Genomic DNA, 14753 nt, shown 5'->3' with positions numbered 1-14753 from the left:
TATTTTACCATGACTGAATTAATGTTTAGCAAAATAAAATAATGGCATTCCTTTGAAATGACTCAAGGTTGTTCAGAGAGAATATAATTTAAATACACTGAAATTTTTAAAAAGCATGGGTCATAAAAATGAAAATTGATCATGAAGTGTTAACTCACCTTGTGAACATGTTTGGAAAACCCACAACTATATAAGTTGTGAGGTGTTATCTTGTAAATGTGAGGCTGAACTTTGGTCAGTGTGCTCATGGCAAAATTACATAAATTATAGGAGCAGGAGTGAGGCTTGTTAGTGAGTGTTAGATGGTTGGGACATTATATTTCCGAAGCTGTACAGGTTTTTAACATTTCTCAATATTCTCAGTGCAACTTGTGTACTGGGAATACATCATAGAAGGCAATACCACCCACAGTGAACAGTGCAGTGGGTGGTAATGATTTTGACTGGCTGCGTCAGGCTAGAGTTGTCCATGCGAACAGACAAACATTAATGCAGGAGGCCCCACATGCATATCATACAGGACAGCACACTGTTCTTTAGTGTCCATGGGTCAGGGGGCAAAAGTAATTGGATACATTTCTAGTTTCTTTCCCATGACTTGTGGCATAACAATGTATGTGCCATACTTTCTCATTCAGTTTAATGTTTTTTTTAGTATCAAGGTATCCCTATCAAGGTAATCCAAAACAGAGTGTTTGTATTTTATTTAATTACATAAATGTCTATACTTTTAAATATGTAAAAAATAGTTTTTCATGGGGTGTTCTAATTTTTTAATTTCTGCAATATACAGGGGTTGGACAATGAAACTGAAACACCTGTCATTTTAGTGTGGGAGGTTTCATGGCTAAATTGGAGCAGCCTGGTGGCCACTCTTCATTAATTGTACATTGCACCAGTAAGAGCAGAGTGTGAAGGTGTAGGGTAAGAGCACAGTTTTGCTCAAAATATTGCAATGCACACAACAATATGGGTGACATACCAGAGTTCAAAAGAAGAAAAAATTGTCTTTGTCCTTGAGATGTATCAAGAGCCACGTTATCCAGGGTAATGTCAGCATATCACCAAAAAGGACAAACCACATCCAACAGGATTAACTGTGGACGCAAGAGGAAGCTGTCTGAAAGGAATGTTCGGGTGCTACCCCAGATTGTATCCAAAAAACATAAAACCACGGCTGCTCAATTATTGTAGTCTTAAACCAGGTGTTTCAGTTTCATTGTCCAACCCCTGTATTTATACTTTGCAATATTAACAAAAGGCGGATATTTTCACCAGATTTTTTCCAGACATCACTGACCCATATTTTAACATCTCATGATTATAAGGTAATTACACTCTGGGCGTGAGTTTCCACACAGATCCACGTAAACACAACAGCGAGTGAAAATGAAGGAGCTACTGAACGCAATGTCATGTGACCGAAAAAGCCTAAAAACTCACTGGTCCTCCTGTTTTTTTAATTGCAATCCAGACTCAAGAGTTTTATTACTAAGTAGAAGTGTGCAATATTTTTCACAGACGTCCCTCTGAGAAATTAATCCCGTCCAGATAGGGCTTTAGATGACACTGTACATACATATACATATTGTTCATATGCAGATTGTGATAATACTAAAATACTAAAACAATATATTGTGCAGCCCTAATTTAAATACATACTAGCAAAAGAACACTGTGGACTTCTAAGGGTCAGAACTTGTAGTTATCCACTTGAACTGTGGAGCTGTTCTGGTCAGTGACACTATGAGTCCTTAAGGAGAAGTCCTTTTGTTTTCTGCACTTTCTCCAGACAAGCCTTATTGGTGGTGAAGGCTGCCAGATTCAGACACTCAAGCTGCACTGTGTCAAAAGTGGGAGCACATCAAATAAAGCAGGCAGACATTGGCACATTTTTCAACTTTTTGATTGTCACTATTGTGTCTCCTGTCTGACCCCACGCACTTCACCTCGACACCTGCCACTGTCTTCTGGCGCCAATTACAGCGGATCCTGCGGCCCTCTTCACCCAACCCCCCCCATCTTTTCCACCAACCCTCAACAAACCCTCTACATACAACACCTGCACCCACTGCCAAAAATACCGCACAGTCCCAAGTGAAAACAGCACATCTGCACAAGAATAACCGGCATTTTAATTGCTCATTCTTATTAAGTAGCGAATGACAAAAATTCACATGCCATTAAACATGAATTGGTATTCCATCTCCTGCAGCACTGGAAATACTGCAAAAATGTGCATGTCTGAGTGCATGACTAAAAAAAGGACCAACAATTACATGATTTTACTGACTAGTATTTATGCAAACGCAGGCATGTAAATAATTTTACTGTTCCTTTCATAAAGCCTGCCCTTGAACAGTGCATAGCTGCTCTTTGCATTCCAGGAAAATTACTAGAAAGCTTTATAGTTCTATAACCATAACAACAGAGCATTGCAAATCCTGTGAAAAAGAAGGGGTTCCTTTCGGGAAAAACAAACCATGTTTTGTTGTTCAGTAATGATTTAAACAAGACCTAGATGTAGCACTCAAACCTCAGGCATGTATTTGGTGAGGAATTATTTTGTTTGTGTGTGCGCTTGTTTGTGTGTGTGTGTGTGGGTATGAGAGAGACAGAGAGTGTGAGCGAGAGTCTGTGCACAAATCTCCAACACCAACCCAAGAGTCTTCACAAGTGTGAGCACACTACATTGATTCATTTTCTACTTGTAGTGCAAAAGTAGGCCAGAATCTGAGCATATGCTTACAGAAAGCTGAGGATTCTCACCGATCACTTCATGTGATAAGTGCTCACAGCTTTTCATTTGCAAGTACACTCAATACTAAAGTATAGGGAGTGTTTAAAGTGGAACTTTCTGCACAATTATATGGTGGAGATGTAAACAAAGCCAGTCAGAGTGGTTTGGTGTGAAATTCTCTGTTCTGGAGAAACGTACAAAGCTAAAACTGTTCACAGTAGTGTTGAGTGGAATCACATTGGCAACATTAAATTGGAGAGTTTAATGTCTTTATAGAAGCATACTCTCACAATGGTAAATGTCATAAAATGGCTTTAAATATAATGCCTGATGTCTAAATGCTCATTTATACTCATCCTAAATGCTCTCATTCCATCGCTTTTTCATTCATTTTAAAATGTCTAGTCTTGGTCTTTAGAATAAATGAATGCCATGTGAGCTGTTTTTTTGCCAAAAAAAAAAAAATATGTGATCCGGAATAAGCGCTACTTTAGTCCGGTGTAGAAGCAGGGGGGAAACGATAGGATTTCAGCTCTTGCTCATGAATATTCATACATGCAAACATATCGCCTCTGATTGGCCAACAGCACTGTGACGTTTAAAAATAAAGACATTTTTACAATAATAACAGTCTTTGCAATGCCATATTTTACTTTACAACATGTGTAATGTCTTAGAGTCTCAGTAAAACGCCAAATCCACTGGAGATCCTATGTAAACCTATGTAAACACATAAAGGTGGAAAGAGGTGGAAGGTCCAGGTCCAGGTCTGGATTTTTACAATTAACTAGTGTAAACAGAACTGTTTTAAAACACACCTACTCATCTCAATTGTACTTCGCTTGTGGTTTTCCATAGACAAATTCTAACTATTTGTTCCTTGTTCCAAATAACACAGGAACATTTTCTTTTACTACATACTGCAGATGATTGAGGAAGAGCTTTATTAGCAGCATGCATACACAACTCACAGAGACCTATTGTATTTCAAAAAGAACAAGAAAAAGTAGCAGACACCTTTAACTGCACATACCGACAAAATGTGTCTTCACTTTGTCCATATTTGTGCATATTCTCTAAAAACTCTTGAATACAGGAGGAATGGAGCATTACCACTAAAAGCAATGGGGGAAGAGAAGCCAATTATACACATCTGATTACATTCTATTAGCTAAAATCTAAATCTCTAGATCTTCAAAAATCAGTATCAGTGTCAAAAAATGTTTATATCAGTCAGGCCCTTACGCACACAGCCTTTTCCAGCCTCAGAGAAGCCCACCACCCACGTTATTTGGCACAGCTGGAATCTAGATTAGAATCTGGGCAAAAGGGCTCAACGCCAAGCTTTGCTTTTCCTTGGAGTGTCATGCAGCGTAGAATATTAAGTGCTGTGATAAATTGTTGAAACAAGGCAGGCTTGCAAATAAATTCTACCAGCCCAATCCAGCTATTGGCGAGATTATAAAAATGTAATCATCCAGCATCCAAACAGTTATGCCTGATAATGGGTTACAAGAGCTCAGTTGCTATGTGTGTGAACCGCATGGGCTGTCTCCCCATTTCACTACTGGCTTGTAAACAGGGACAGGACTCAAAATTCATAATGTTTGATCGCACTGGTAGATGAAATCATTTCCTGCCTCTTTAGCTCCTGGCACAGAAAATATAACATACAGCTATACAGTAAAGCTGCATCAGAATACTGAAATATTGTTCCCAGCAAGAGCACACTATTAAAAATAAAGGTGTTTTAAACAGATTTGACTGGTTGTGTGATGTGTAAAAGAAGAACCACTGAAGATTCAGACATGTAACCTTTAAAGTGTTGAAGAACCATTTAAAGCAAGTAAAGATTCTTCTGACCTTTAAAAGATTCTTCATAGGTTCTTCTAAGCCACTGGTTCCCAACCCTGGTCCAGAATGAGCCCCTGACCTGCACATTTAAATGTTAATCCTGCTCCCAAGACACCTGACCCAGCTAATCAGCTAATTAACAAGCCGCTTCTGAGTTCCTGAGTACTTTCACACCGACCTTTTTTGTTCCAGACCTTTAGCAGCAGATGTGAAATGTGCTGAGAAACACATTGCAGATCAAAATAACAAAATTTGATCCAACCAAACGAGGTGATACTGACCAACTGATCCGAGGATTGTTTTTTTTTAGATGGTTTATTATGGATGGTTCAAAAAGTTAGACTATAAGTCAACTATTAAACAACAGAGGAAGAAAAAGAACCAGTGTTGTGCCAAAATCTGACTTCCTTTTTAATATGCACCATGCAGCAGTATGGGTGCAAAGGCTTATGCTGATGATTTCTCTATCTACTGTAACTGTAGATTACCCTTATTTGCATACAGAAATCAAAGGAACCTGAAGATAATCTCTTACTCGCAATCTGCTGTGTGACAACATTCAGATGGTTCTACAAACCAGTGTCAAGCATAGGTGATGACGAAAACAGGACATAGCAAAGTTCCTTAAGCCCCTTACTAAACTGCAGTGTGAAAGCAAAAAACAACAACTCACTAAACTACAGTGTGCAAATGTATGTAATTTTCTTTGATGTGATCTTTCAGATTAAAAAAAAACTAGAGCTTAGATTCTCTGCATAAACCTGACTGCTCTCTTTGTTAATAATATTTTTATTTTATATAAAGCTATGGCGCAATAATCACAATATAGGAAAGTATTAAATCAAACTGTGTTTTAAAAAATCCCCTTTTCCATATTAAGCACTTGACTTGCAGTGCTGTGCAGTGCAGCATAGCCTTATTACTGTTTTTTTGTGTTTTTGCAAATAGACTATAAGCTTAAAATAAAAAAAAATGTTTGTTTAGAAATTATTTTCTATGCTTAAACTATGTTAAATTATATTAAATATTTTTCTTAAATAATAGGTCTTCTTCAGTGTTGCAATGTTAATTAACATAATTCTGAACAGATTTCAACCATCCAAACATCCCAATTTTTTATTATTATTTTTTTATCTACTTACTTAAAAATGTCAGGTTTAATTCGAGCTTGTTTTCAAAAAGACATGAGATAAGAAAGAAAGCTCATCAGTAACACAAATAGAGCTCAGGAGGGTTTAGCCTTTCTGGGCTATTTGTGTTTATTAAACCAACAAATTCTCACTTTACTGCAAATGGAATTTAACTAGCACCAAAGCCGACAGCCAGGTCGGGCTTGGGCAGAAAGTGCATAGACTCGGGCCGAATCGGGCTGAATATTTTGGGCCTGATCTAAGCTCTAATGAAAACACTCTTTAATACTGGGCAGTAAACCTTTTAAATGTGCAAGGAACCAATGTTCTTTTGCATTTCTCAAAGAACCATCTGTAGCATGTTTATTTTTTGAGAGTTTAAAAAGAGACAGCTCACTAAAAGATTTCTAATCTGCATGTTTTTCTCCTGTTTGCTTCTGACAGATACAGAATTTTTAGTGTTTACAAACAGAACGAGACTGACACAGCAATTAGCAATCTGCATAGCCGCAAGGAAAGGCTGAAAAGCCCACCTGTTCAAACCTTGAACATGATGGAAAGTCTACAGATCTGACAAATTTCTTTCAAGGGGTGGCAGCATCTTGATGTCCTCATGATCATAACGTTGATTTAGGGGTCCTGTCGCCACTTCCCAATCACCCCCTCCTATCATTATCCTGAAAACACAGCAGTGAGGAATAAATCTTACCTTGGGGTACTGCTGCACTGGAATAAGCACTCTCTCTGACAGCTTGATGTTTTTGTTGCTGATGACATCCAGGTACTTCTTCACCTCGCCATCTTTCCTCAGCTCGTCCCCTTCGTATTTTTCAATTTCTGCAACATAATAAACAGCAAGCCTTGAAATGTATTCAGAGCTCGGGTCAAAGAGTGGGTCCTGGCCTTTTCTCCTTGTTTGCCTTTCAGCACAATAAGAAGTGCTCACGAGTAACATAAATGGAGCTCAGGAGGGTTTAGCCTTTCTGGTGTATTTTTTGTGTTTATAAAACCAACAAATTCTCACTTTACTGCAAACTGAATTTTACTGGCACCAAAACCAAACTGCATATCAAAGAAGACTGTTTGCTCTAAGGATAAACACACGCTACAGGATTTTAGCAATTCCAACAGATTTACAAATCGAAGCACATCTTACAGTTTATGTTAATGTCAGATCTCCTCAGATTTACATGTCGTTGCTACCCATACACTGCAGGAGTGAGCAAATAAGGGTCTACAATATACTACTGCAACAAAATATATTTTAAAGCTATATTTAGCATAATGTAGCATAAAACAATGTAAAAAAAACAACAAATCTACCACAAAATAAAGTGCTGAATATTTAGTAAACATTTAAAAACTGCTAATATAAACAATTGTACAAAAAATACCAAACAAATATAAAAGACACATTTTAAACAGAATACCACTTCACTATCACAATATGGATTTTTAACAATATTATCACATCTGATACAACATGGTACACTGTATTGGCAAGAACCTCTGTATTGGCAAGAAACTGGTGTAAAGCATTAATTTTAAAACAATACTGTGTTTTGAAAGTACAGTAAAGCTATATGTAATATTGCAATACTATGTTATAAAATTAGGGAAAACTACTGGCAAGAACTTGGCGATAGGTTACACATCACAATAAAAGGGGTTAAGATTCAATATATTCTAATATATTTTGATATAACATGTATATGTACATGTATAAAATCTGAATAAAATATGACTTTGTTACTTTGTATCCAGTCATAACAGAGTACAACACTATCTAGTGGTGCACTGTCTTTAAAATTTAATATTGTGTTTCTGAAAGTCGATACAGTATTGCACTAGGGGTGTGCCATATCGTATCGTACGCGATAATGCCGCCAAAATTTTTCGATATCGTGAGCGATATTATACCCTGAAATATCGTGCCATTTCACCCACCCCTAATTATCACATCAGGGTGCTACTTTTATGCTGTTTTTTCGTCATATCACCAAGAGTATCGTTATCGTGAAAATACCATGAAATATTGTGATATTATTTTCGAGCCATATCGCCCACCCCTATATTGCACTACAAAGTATTGTGAAACCATGCGATACCAATATATTCTAACACCCCTATATAAAATACTTTATTACATTCTGAACCCCTACTGTGGAACATCAAGTGCATAATGCTAAAAGTGTCCAAATGTTGTGATTACATTGTAGATGTCACCTGTCACATTAGGTCCACTGAATGCTTGTTAGCAGGAGACACACGAAATGAAAACCTGCTGCGCAAAACAGTAATATTTCTTGGTTGAGGAATTTTATGGCGCTTTAGAGAATTGAGGCAGAGACGGAGCAGACACGTGGCATTAAGGAGACCAGGAATGAAGCTGTCAGCGACGCTTCCTCGGGGGATTTCCCTGCTGTCGCAGGTAAATTAATGCTCGGCAGAATTAAGAATTATGAACCTGTGCCACTCTTGTAGAACAATACAGCAGAGACCTCAGCCCTGAAAGGAGGGAGAGCGCAAAAGAGAGAGAGAGAGCAAGGAAAGAGCTCAGCAGGAGAAGCTCATTATTTCTCACCTATGCCACAACTCACTCAGCATCCTTTACCTGCAGCACATCGCATCCACCCGTTCTATCAGTTTTCTTGCACCCATGCAGTGGGGGAATGCAGAACCAGCCCCCTGCTGCTGCGGACCCCACCTGCACGCGTTCTCTCAGACTTCAGAAGGACGGGCTCTCTTGTTGTGCTCGCCTCACTGATAGATTATCGGTGTGTTATCCAGCTTGCCTGCGGCTCTAAGGCTGCTCTTTGTCCACACATTTGCTTACCATGAAACACGCTCTCCGTGGGGTTCCTCAATTACAATTATCTGTTCCCCCAGGCAGACTGCATTTGTCGGCACAGGGTTATTCTGACAGTGACCTTAAAACAAGCTATGCAAATAATGGAAATGGCAATGGTAATAAAACAAGCGCAATAATTTGTATGTCTATGGACTCACACTGAGCATGTAACCGTCAATACTTCAGACATCATCAGATGGTTATTAGTGAAAAAACAAAAAGACATGCATAAATTGGTGCATTAATGCATTAAAACACTGAAAAAAAAAAATAAATGCAGGTTTTTTTAAAGAGCCACTAAACCCTAATCCATATTTTTTCCATTAATAGTTCAAATGTGTTTCTTTGAGGTAATAAAATATACCAGACCTGCTTAAAAATTTTAGAAACCTTTCCTAACCTTTAATAAAATGCTTTTATAGCGGTTATTTCTGCCTCTGCAGTGCCCTCACAGGTTCAACTCTGCTATAGGCGAAGATGACGTTAATACATACTTTTGTATGTATAATATGCAGGTTAGTCCGTCAATGATACTGCATGCCCCCCCCCCCCCCTTGGTGACGTGAAGCCATGCTACACGTACATGCAAATCAGTCAATCAATGATGCCTCCCCCCTCCCACCTGTCCCCGTCGACGTGCAGCCATGCTTCGTGTATATGTAAGAGAGGAATATAGCTATAGCTATAGCTAAGCTATAACTCTGAGCACAACCCCGGTATTTCCCCCTGTGAACAGCACTGAGCTTGCTAGCGTTAGCTAGCTATATAAACCCCAAAGGCTGCTGATGGCAGTTCTCTGTCTCTTAGCTTGCCAATAAATGCACATTCAGAGCATGTGGTAAATCTGTATTTATTTCAGTGGTGTAAAAAGCAAATTACACTCCACAAGGGAGCCCAAAAATACCAATCTAACAAAATGTGTTTATAAGATGAGCATTTAAAAGTAAAAAAAAAGTAAACTACCTATGAAATTTCAAATTAGATTTTAGATTGTCCATGCTGACCATTTTATCGACTCAATCATTTTTTATTTAACTTTACACTTAATATTTATAAAAACACACTGGATTGAACTCTCTGCTCTGTGACTTTTTTTACTTAAATTCCTTTACTAATACTTTATTATCTGAAAACTACAATGCAAACCATTTGACTGTTAAGCTTTATCAGTGAGGAAAAAAAGCCCGGAACCGCCTGTAGCTTCAAAGAGTTTCACAGAAACAGAATGTAGACAAGAGACCTAAATAATAAAACATTTTTCTTATCATTAAGGTGATACAAACGCCTGTGATGAAGACATCTATATGTGCTACAGTGACAGGATGGATCCAAATACACTCGTCACAGTGTCAGAGTGACAAAAATAGATTGTCAGGAATATAGTGTTGGAAACAGACAGGTGCTTTTCTGTGCTGGGTTTAAACTGTGCTCTCCTGCGTAGAGAACAAGTAACTCAAAAACTGCCAATTGCAAAAAACACACAGAACACCTCAAAAACTACTCAATCCTTCACTACTTGTCTGAAAATACACTTTAGCCCCAACAAATATTATCACTCACTCACAGTTCTTTTGTTTATAAACATATCAAGATCTATATATGTTTATATAGATCTATATATGTTCGTAAACACAGAGATCTTGGAGTGAGTGAAAATATTTGCTGGAGTTGAAGTGTATTTTCAGACAAGTAGTGAAGTTTATTGAACACATTCATATTTCATATGTAAACACTGAACTGAATGACTTACAACTGAACAGTTTACAAATAATAAATATGGCTAAACCTGTAGCCAAGCCAGAGCCGGTTTATGGAGAGCCTATCCACTAGGGGTGTGCCATCTTGTATCATACGCAATAATATCACCAATAATTCTGACACGATAACAAAAAAAATTGTATTGTGCTATAGTAATATTTTTGAAAGCAGTCTATTTTGTATTTATTAAACTATTTTCTGTATTTACTTTTAATTGTTTATTTGCAGTTTACATGTCTAAATATGCTTTACTTTAGTTTTCTGGTACATTACTTTATTTTTGTTATATTTTTTGTTTTCTTACATTATTTTTTTGTATTTATTTATTATTTTACACAAAATCAGGTATGTTACTGTTTATGGAATGGACAAGTGTTTATACATTTTTGTTTGTTTTTGCTGAATTAATGTATGTACATCTTTTCCATTCCATTCCATTACATTACATTTAGCAGACGCTTTTGTCTAAAGCGACTAATCTTATTTGTACACTAAATAAAACTTGAATATTTGTTTTGTTGCAGTAGTATATTTGTTAAATTAATATAAATAAGTCAATAATTTGTCATATCCCCAAGAATATCATTATCGCAAAAGTACTCTTGAAACCTCTTCACTGTTATATCAAAAAATGACTCCAAATTAAATAGGGGAGAATGGAGCTAAACAGCTAAAACACATATTAAAAATAGTAACCAACCATTTTGAAGTACTTATTTTAAAAAGCAGATTTTGCTATAAAAAAAAAAAACAAACAAAAAAAAAAAACAAACAAAATCTACTGGTTTGTTTACAGTAAACAGTTTTTTTACATTTAAAAGGTTTATAACGAGTTTAAAAGCTAAACTGTCCGTGGTGCTGAAACATTTGATATTTTTCTGTGTTAAGGAAATTAGTACCAGTTTCAGTATAAAAATCTGTGAGAGTAACAGTGATTTTGGGCTGGTGATGGAAAAAGAATAGGAGCCTATTTATTTAGGGGACAATGTATGTTAATTAGGTCATTTTTGGGACTGTGAATTTCAATGTGCAGTTCAATGTTTCCTCCACCAAATTTCACAGTGGGTCCAAGACACTGTGGCTTGTATGCCTCTTTAGGTATCCGTCTTGAATCTTTTTTATTATTTTAACCATTTCTTATTTACTATAACTAAAAGCTCTAAATGACCATTTTTATTTGGAATTTGGGAGAAATGTTGTTTATAGTAGTTTATAGAATAAAACAACAATGTTCATTTTACTCAAACATACATTTGTTAATAGTAAAATCTGAGAACCTGATCATTTTAAAGTGGTTACTTAATTTTTCCAGAGCTGTATATAAGAGTATAAGAATTCTGACAACAGTGTGAACCCACAGTGGGCTCTTTGAAATGATTCATTCATAGAGCATGATGACAATTTCTGTGAAGTTGGACTGGATGGCTCTTTCAAACATGACAGGATCTTTTATTCTGTCACTCGTGGTGAAGAGGTAGTGTGGATTAGAACACACAACTTAGCCTTCTCTCTTTCTCCTCCTCGCTCCCCCTCGCTCTCCCTCTCTGATGAAAGGTACAAAAGAACTCAAACTGAGCTGAAAATGAGAAGAGCTTGGCGAGCGAGACTGAACAATGAGAGACGTCATAGCTTCGATTTACGAGGGAGTGTGGCGAGTTGTGGCTGAGGACACCACTGCCGTAAAACCGCTTTTATGCTCCTCGACACTTAAAGTGCAGCTATACAGAATCCTGAATTAACACTGTAGTTCTGTGTTTAAGATCATAAACAATAAAAGGGTGGTGGGGGGTTGTGAGTTGAGAGGAGTTGGTTCTGTAGCTGGTAAATGTACCAATTTAGGCATCTCAGCCCAATCTCAGTACTTTGTTGATGTTTTCTAATCAACTGTATCCAAAACATACCATTATGAAGGCAGTGAATGTGTAGCTGCATTGTAATATTGAAAATCACCATCACCATTGTTCTGACAGAATTACTGGGCATCAAACAAACACTTCTCTTATAGCACTGTGGGACAGCCATGTGTGTTTCACAATCCATACACTGACAGGCTTTGTGATATTTCAGATTTCCTAAATTACAATTACAATAAGAAAATCAGGCCCTGAATATTTAATTCCCCTTTCTACTATCTGCCTTGGCATTTAGGTGGGAAATAAAGACTCTTGTTAGAACAGCAAGAAGAACTCTCCTGGTCAAAGAGTCAGTGAACAAGAAATTATTGGACTTCTCAGCCAAAGGCAAATCTAATCCATCGCAACCACTGAATGTGAAAGAGTTTCACCACAACAGACAAGAAGACAGAATGTAACATCACCTCTATTAAACCGTATTCTGCTTACACATTTCCAGAGTATTAGACTATTCTTTATTATCCCTCAAGCTTTCCAATAACACACATTTTCTATTGCTAAAAAATGATGTGGTTTCCAGTGCCAGCATTTCAATGATCTGGCAAACAGTATGATTATATAAAAGGTAACATAGCAAATCAGATGATCTGATATGCCATAAGAAATGCTTAGAAATCAATGTTTAACAAAGGATTTACTTACAACTAAAAAAAAAAGGAAATCTCCAGGTTTCTTCTAATGGACAATGTAGGCACATCTCTTTTGGCTGTATCTTATTTAAGACTTATTGGGTAGAACTGTGTTGTTTAATGCATTTACTGTAGAAAGTGGAGGTGCTGAGAGAGCTGCAGCCATCCCAGATTTAATCACTGTTTAACAACAAAAAATAAAGCTGATGTTATTTCTATCTGGCAGTTGTTTACATTCTGTCAAAGTTGATGATGAATGACCCACTAGAATTTATTTTTACATGGATCTCAACTAGGTTTTTTTCCTTTTGTAAAGTTACCTTTTTATTAAAAAGGTACAAATAATTTTGCACAACATTGCTGATATTTTATAATATACTCTATATGCACAGTTGTGTTTTCAGCACTCTCCACTTCCACTGTCACATGGGTGCAGGAAGGAGAAGTGAACACTGGACGCACTTGTAAGTATTTATTGAAAACACATCAATAAGCAAACAAATAACGGACTAAAATATAAAATGAAGGACTATTTATACACACAAAAGAGCACAGGAAACAGGAAACACCTGAGACTGGGTAATAAGGGGGCGGAGCTACAAACAAACAGGTGAGCAATAGGGGCGGAGACATGGGATAAACACAGGGCATGTGAAAAGGAAGGTAAATAATCACAGGGACAGACAAGAGAGACGCAAATCCGGACTAGAATGTGACATCCACCAAGATTCGGCTTCATCATATCTACCCTACTGATTGACTTCTGTCATCTACCTTCAAGATCAAGGTTAGATACATGTAAACTAGATAAATCTACATTTATATCTACCACATACAAATCTAAAGAGCTGGTCAAATCATGTTATCTTGCTCTCTGTTGTAGCAACAAATCGAACATTCTAATAAAAATGCCTGAACACTAGCATGAAGCAGGGTAACACTGTAACATACTCTCTGACTCTCAGAGATTTTTTTAAATCATGAAAAATCACAGAGCAGCAATTATCATTAATACCTATTGCAGCTGAGAGTAGTTATTACAAATGTTAAATTTTTATTTTAGAGTTTCATTTTCCCCATTTCCTTCATTTTTTTATTTCTTTATTGTGGTATATCAGCTCAAGGCACATCCAATTATATAAACTGACCCCAAGTGATTTGTGTATTTGTGGACATAATAAGAGACAGAATGTTCTGCATCCAATAAGCTGCAGTTCCAGTACAATAGGTTTTCTCAAATTTCAGTCGCCTCCTTTCTGAGCAGAGTAAGTCCTTCAAAAATGCTTAGCACAGGCCAAGTTTACAGTAACACTGTTCAAACATTTATATTACCGTGGCATCGCATTTTAGCAGACACTAATGAGTCCTGGCTGCATGGCAGTGTTCATCCCCAGATGTTTCTAAAGGGAAGGAAAACTCCCTGAGTGCTGCTGTTTGACCTTCACAAAAAGGAGGACGTCTCATCGCTCTCTCGTCCAATTAGAATACATCTCTGTCTGCACACACCACACAACTCCTCACGTCTTCTCTCCAAACCGACAGAAAAAGCAGCGAGGCTTAAAGGCTTTTGGTAGACAGATGTCAGCTCAGCGGGGTCCGGCAGCGTTCAGCATGCCATAAAGAAGTTGCAACACCGAGTGACACTAATTAAGTCCCGAGCTTCAGAAATGTGAATTTCCGTTAGCGGGTTATGAGAATATGCTAGACACACTGCTCATATGTAACCACAATTTAAAAGTAGAGGGAAATGTGTACATCTCTTTCTCTCTGCCTATCCATTAGAGGTGTGCCAAAAAATCGATTCACATAAGAATCTTGATTCTCATTTACTACGATTCAGAATCGATTTAAAATGTCCCAAAATCGATTCTGAGGGGC

The 14753-nt window shown here is 37.2% G+C and overlaps 1 protein-coding gene across 8 annotated transcripts in view; it reads right to left on the bottom strand.

The window, feature by feature from the left end:
* The window catches only part of khdrbs2 (KH domain containing, RNA binding, signal transduction associated 2), a 132322-nt gene that overhangs the window by 99225 nt on the left and 18344 nt on the right, over positions 1-14753 (bottom strand). For all 8 annotated transcript variants that reach the window (XR_007440038.1, XM_049481597.1, XM_049481596.1 and 5 more), the window contains exon 2: positions 6434-6561. Coding sequence is in view for 7 of the 8 variants with exons in the window: in XM_049481597.1 (XP_049337554.1) it covers positions 6434-6561 (128 nt within the window). In the remaining variant the exon portion in view is untranslated. The remainder of the gene's footprint in view (positions 1-6433; positions 6562-14753) is intronic.

The sequence above is a fragment of the Astyanax mexicanus genome, chromosome 7 (assembly GCF_023375975.1).
Source record: "Astyanax mexicanus isolate ESR-SI-001 chromosome 7, AstMex3_surface, whole genome shotgun sequence".
Lineage (NCBI taxonomy): Eukaryota > Metazoa > Chordata > Actinopteri > Characiformes > Acestrorhamphidae > Astyanax > Astyanax mexicanus.
Note: the sequence above shows the minus strand (reverse complement) of the source record. Positions and strands in the feature narration are given on the sequence as shown.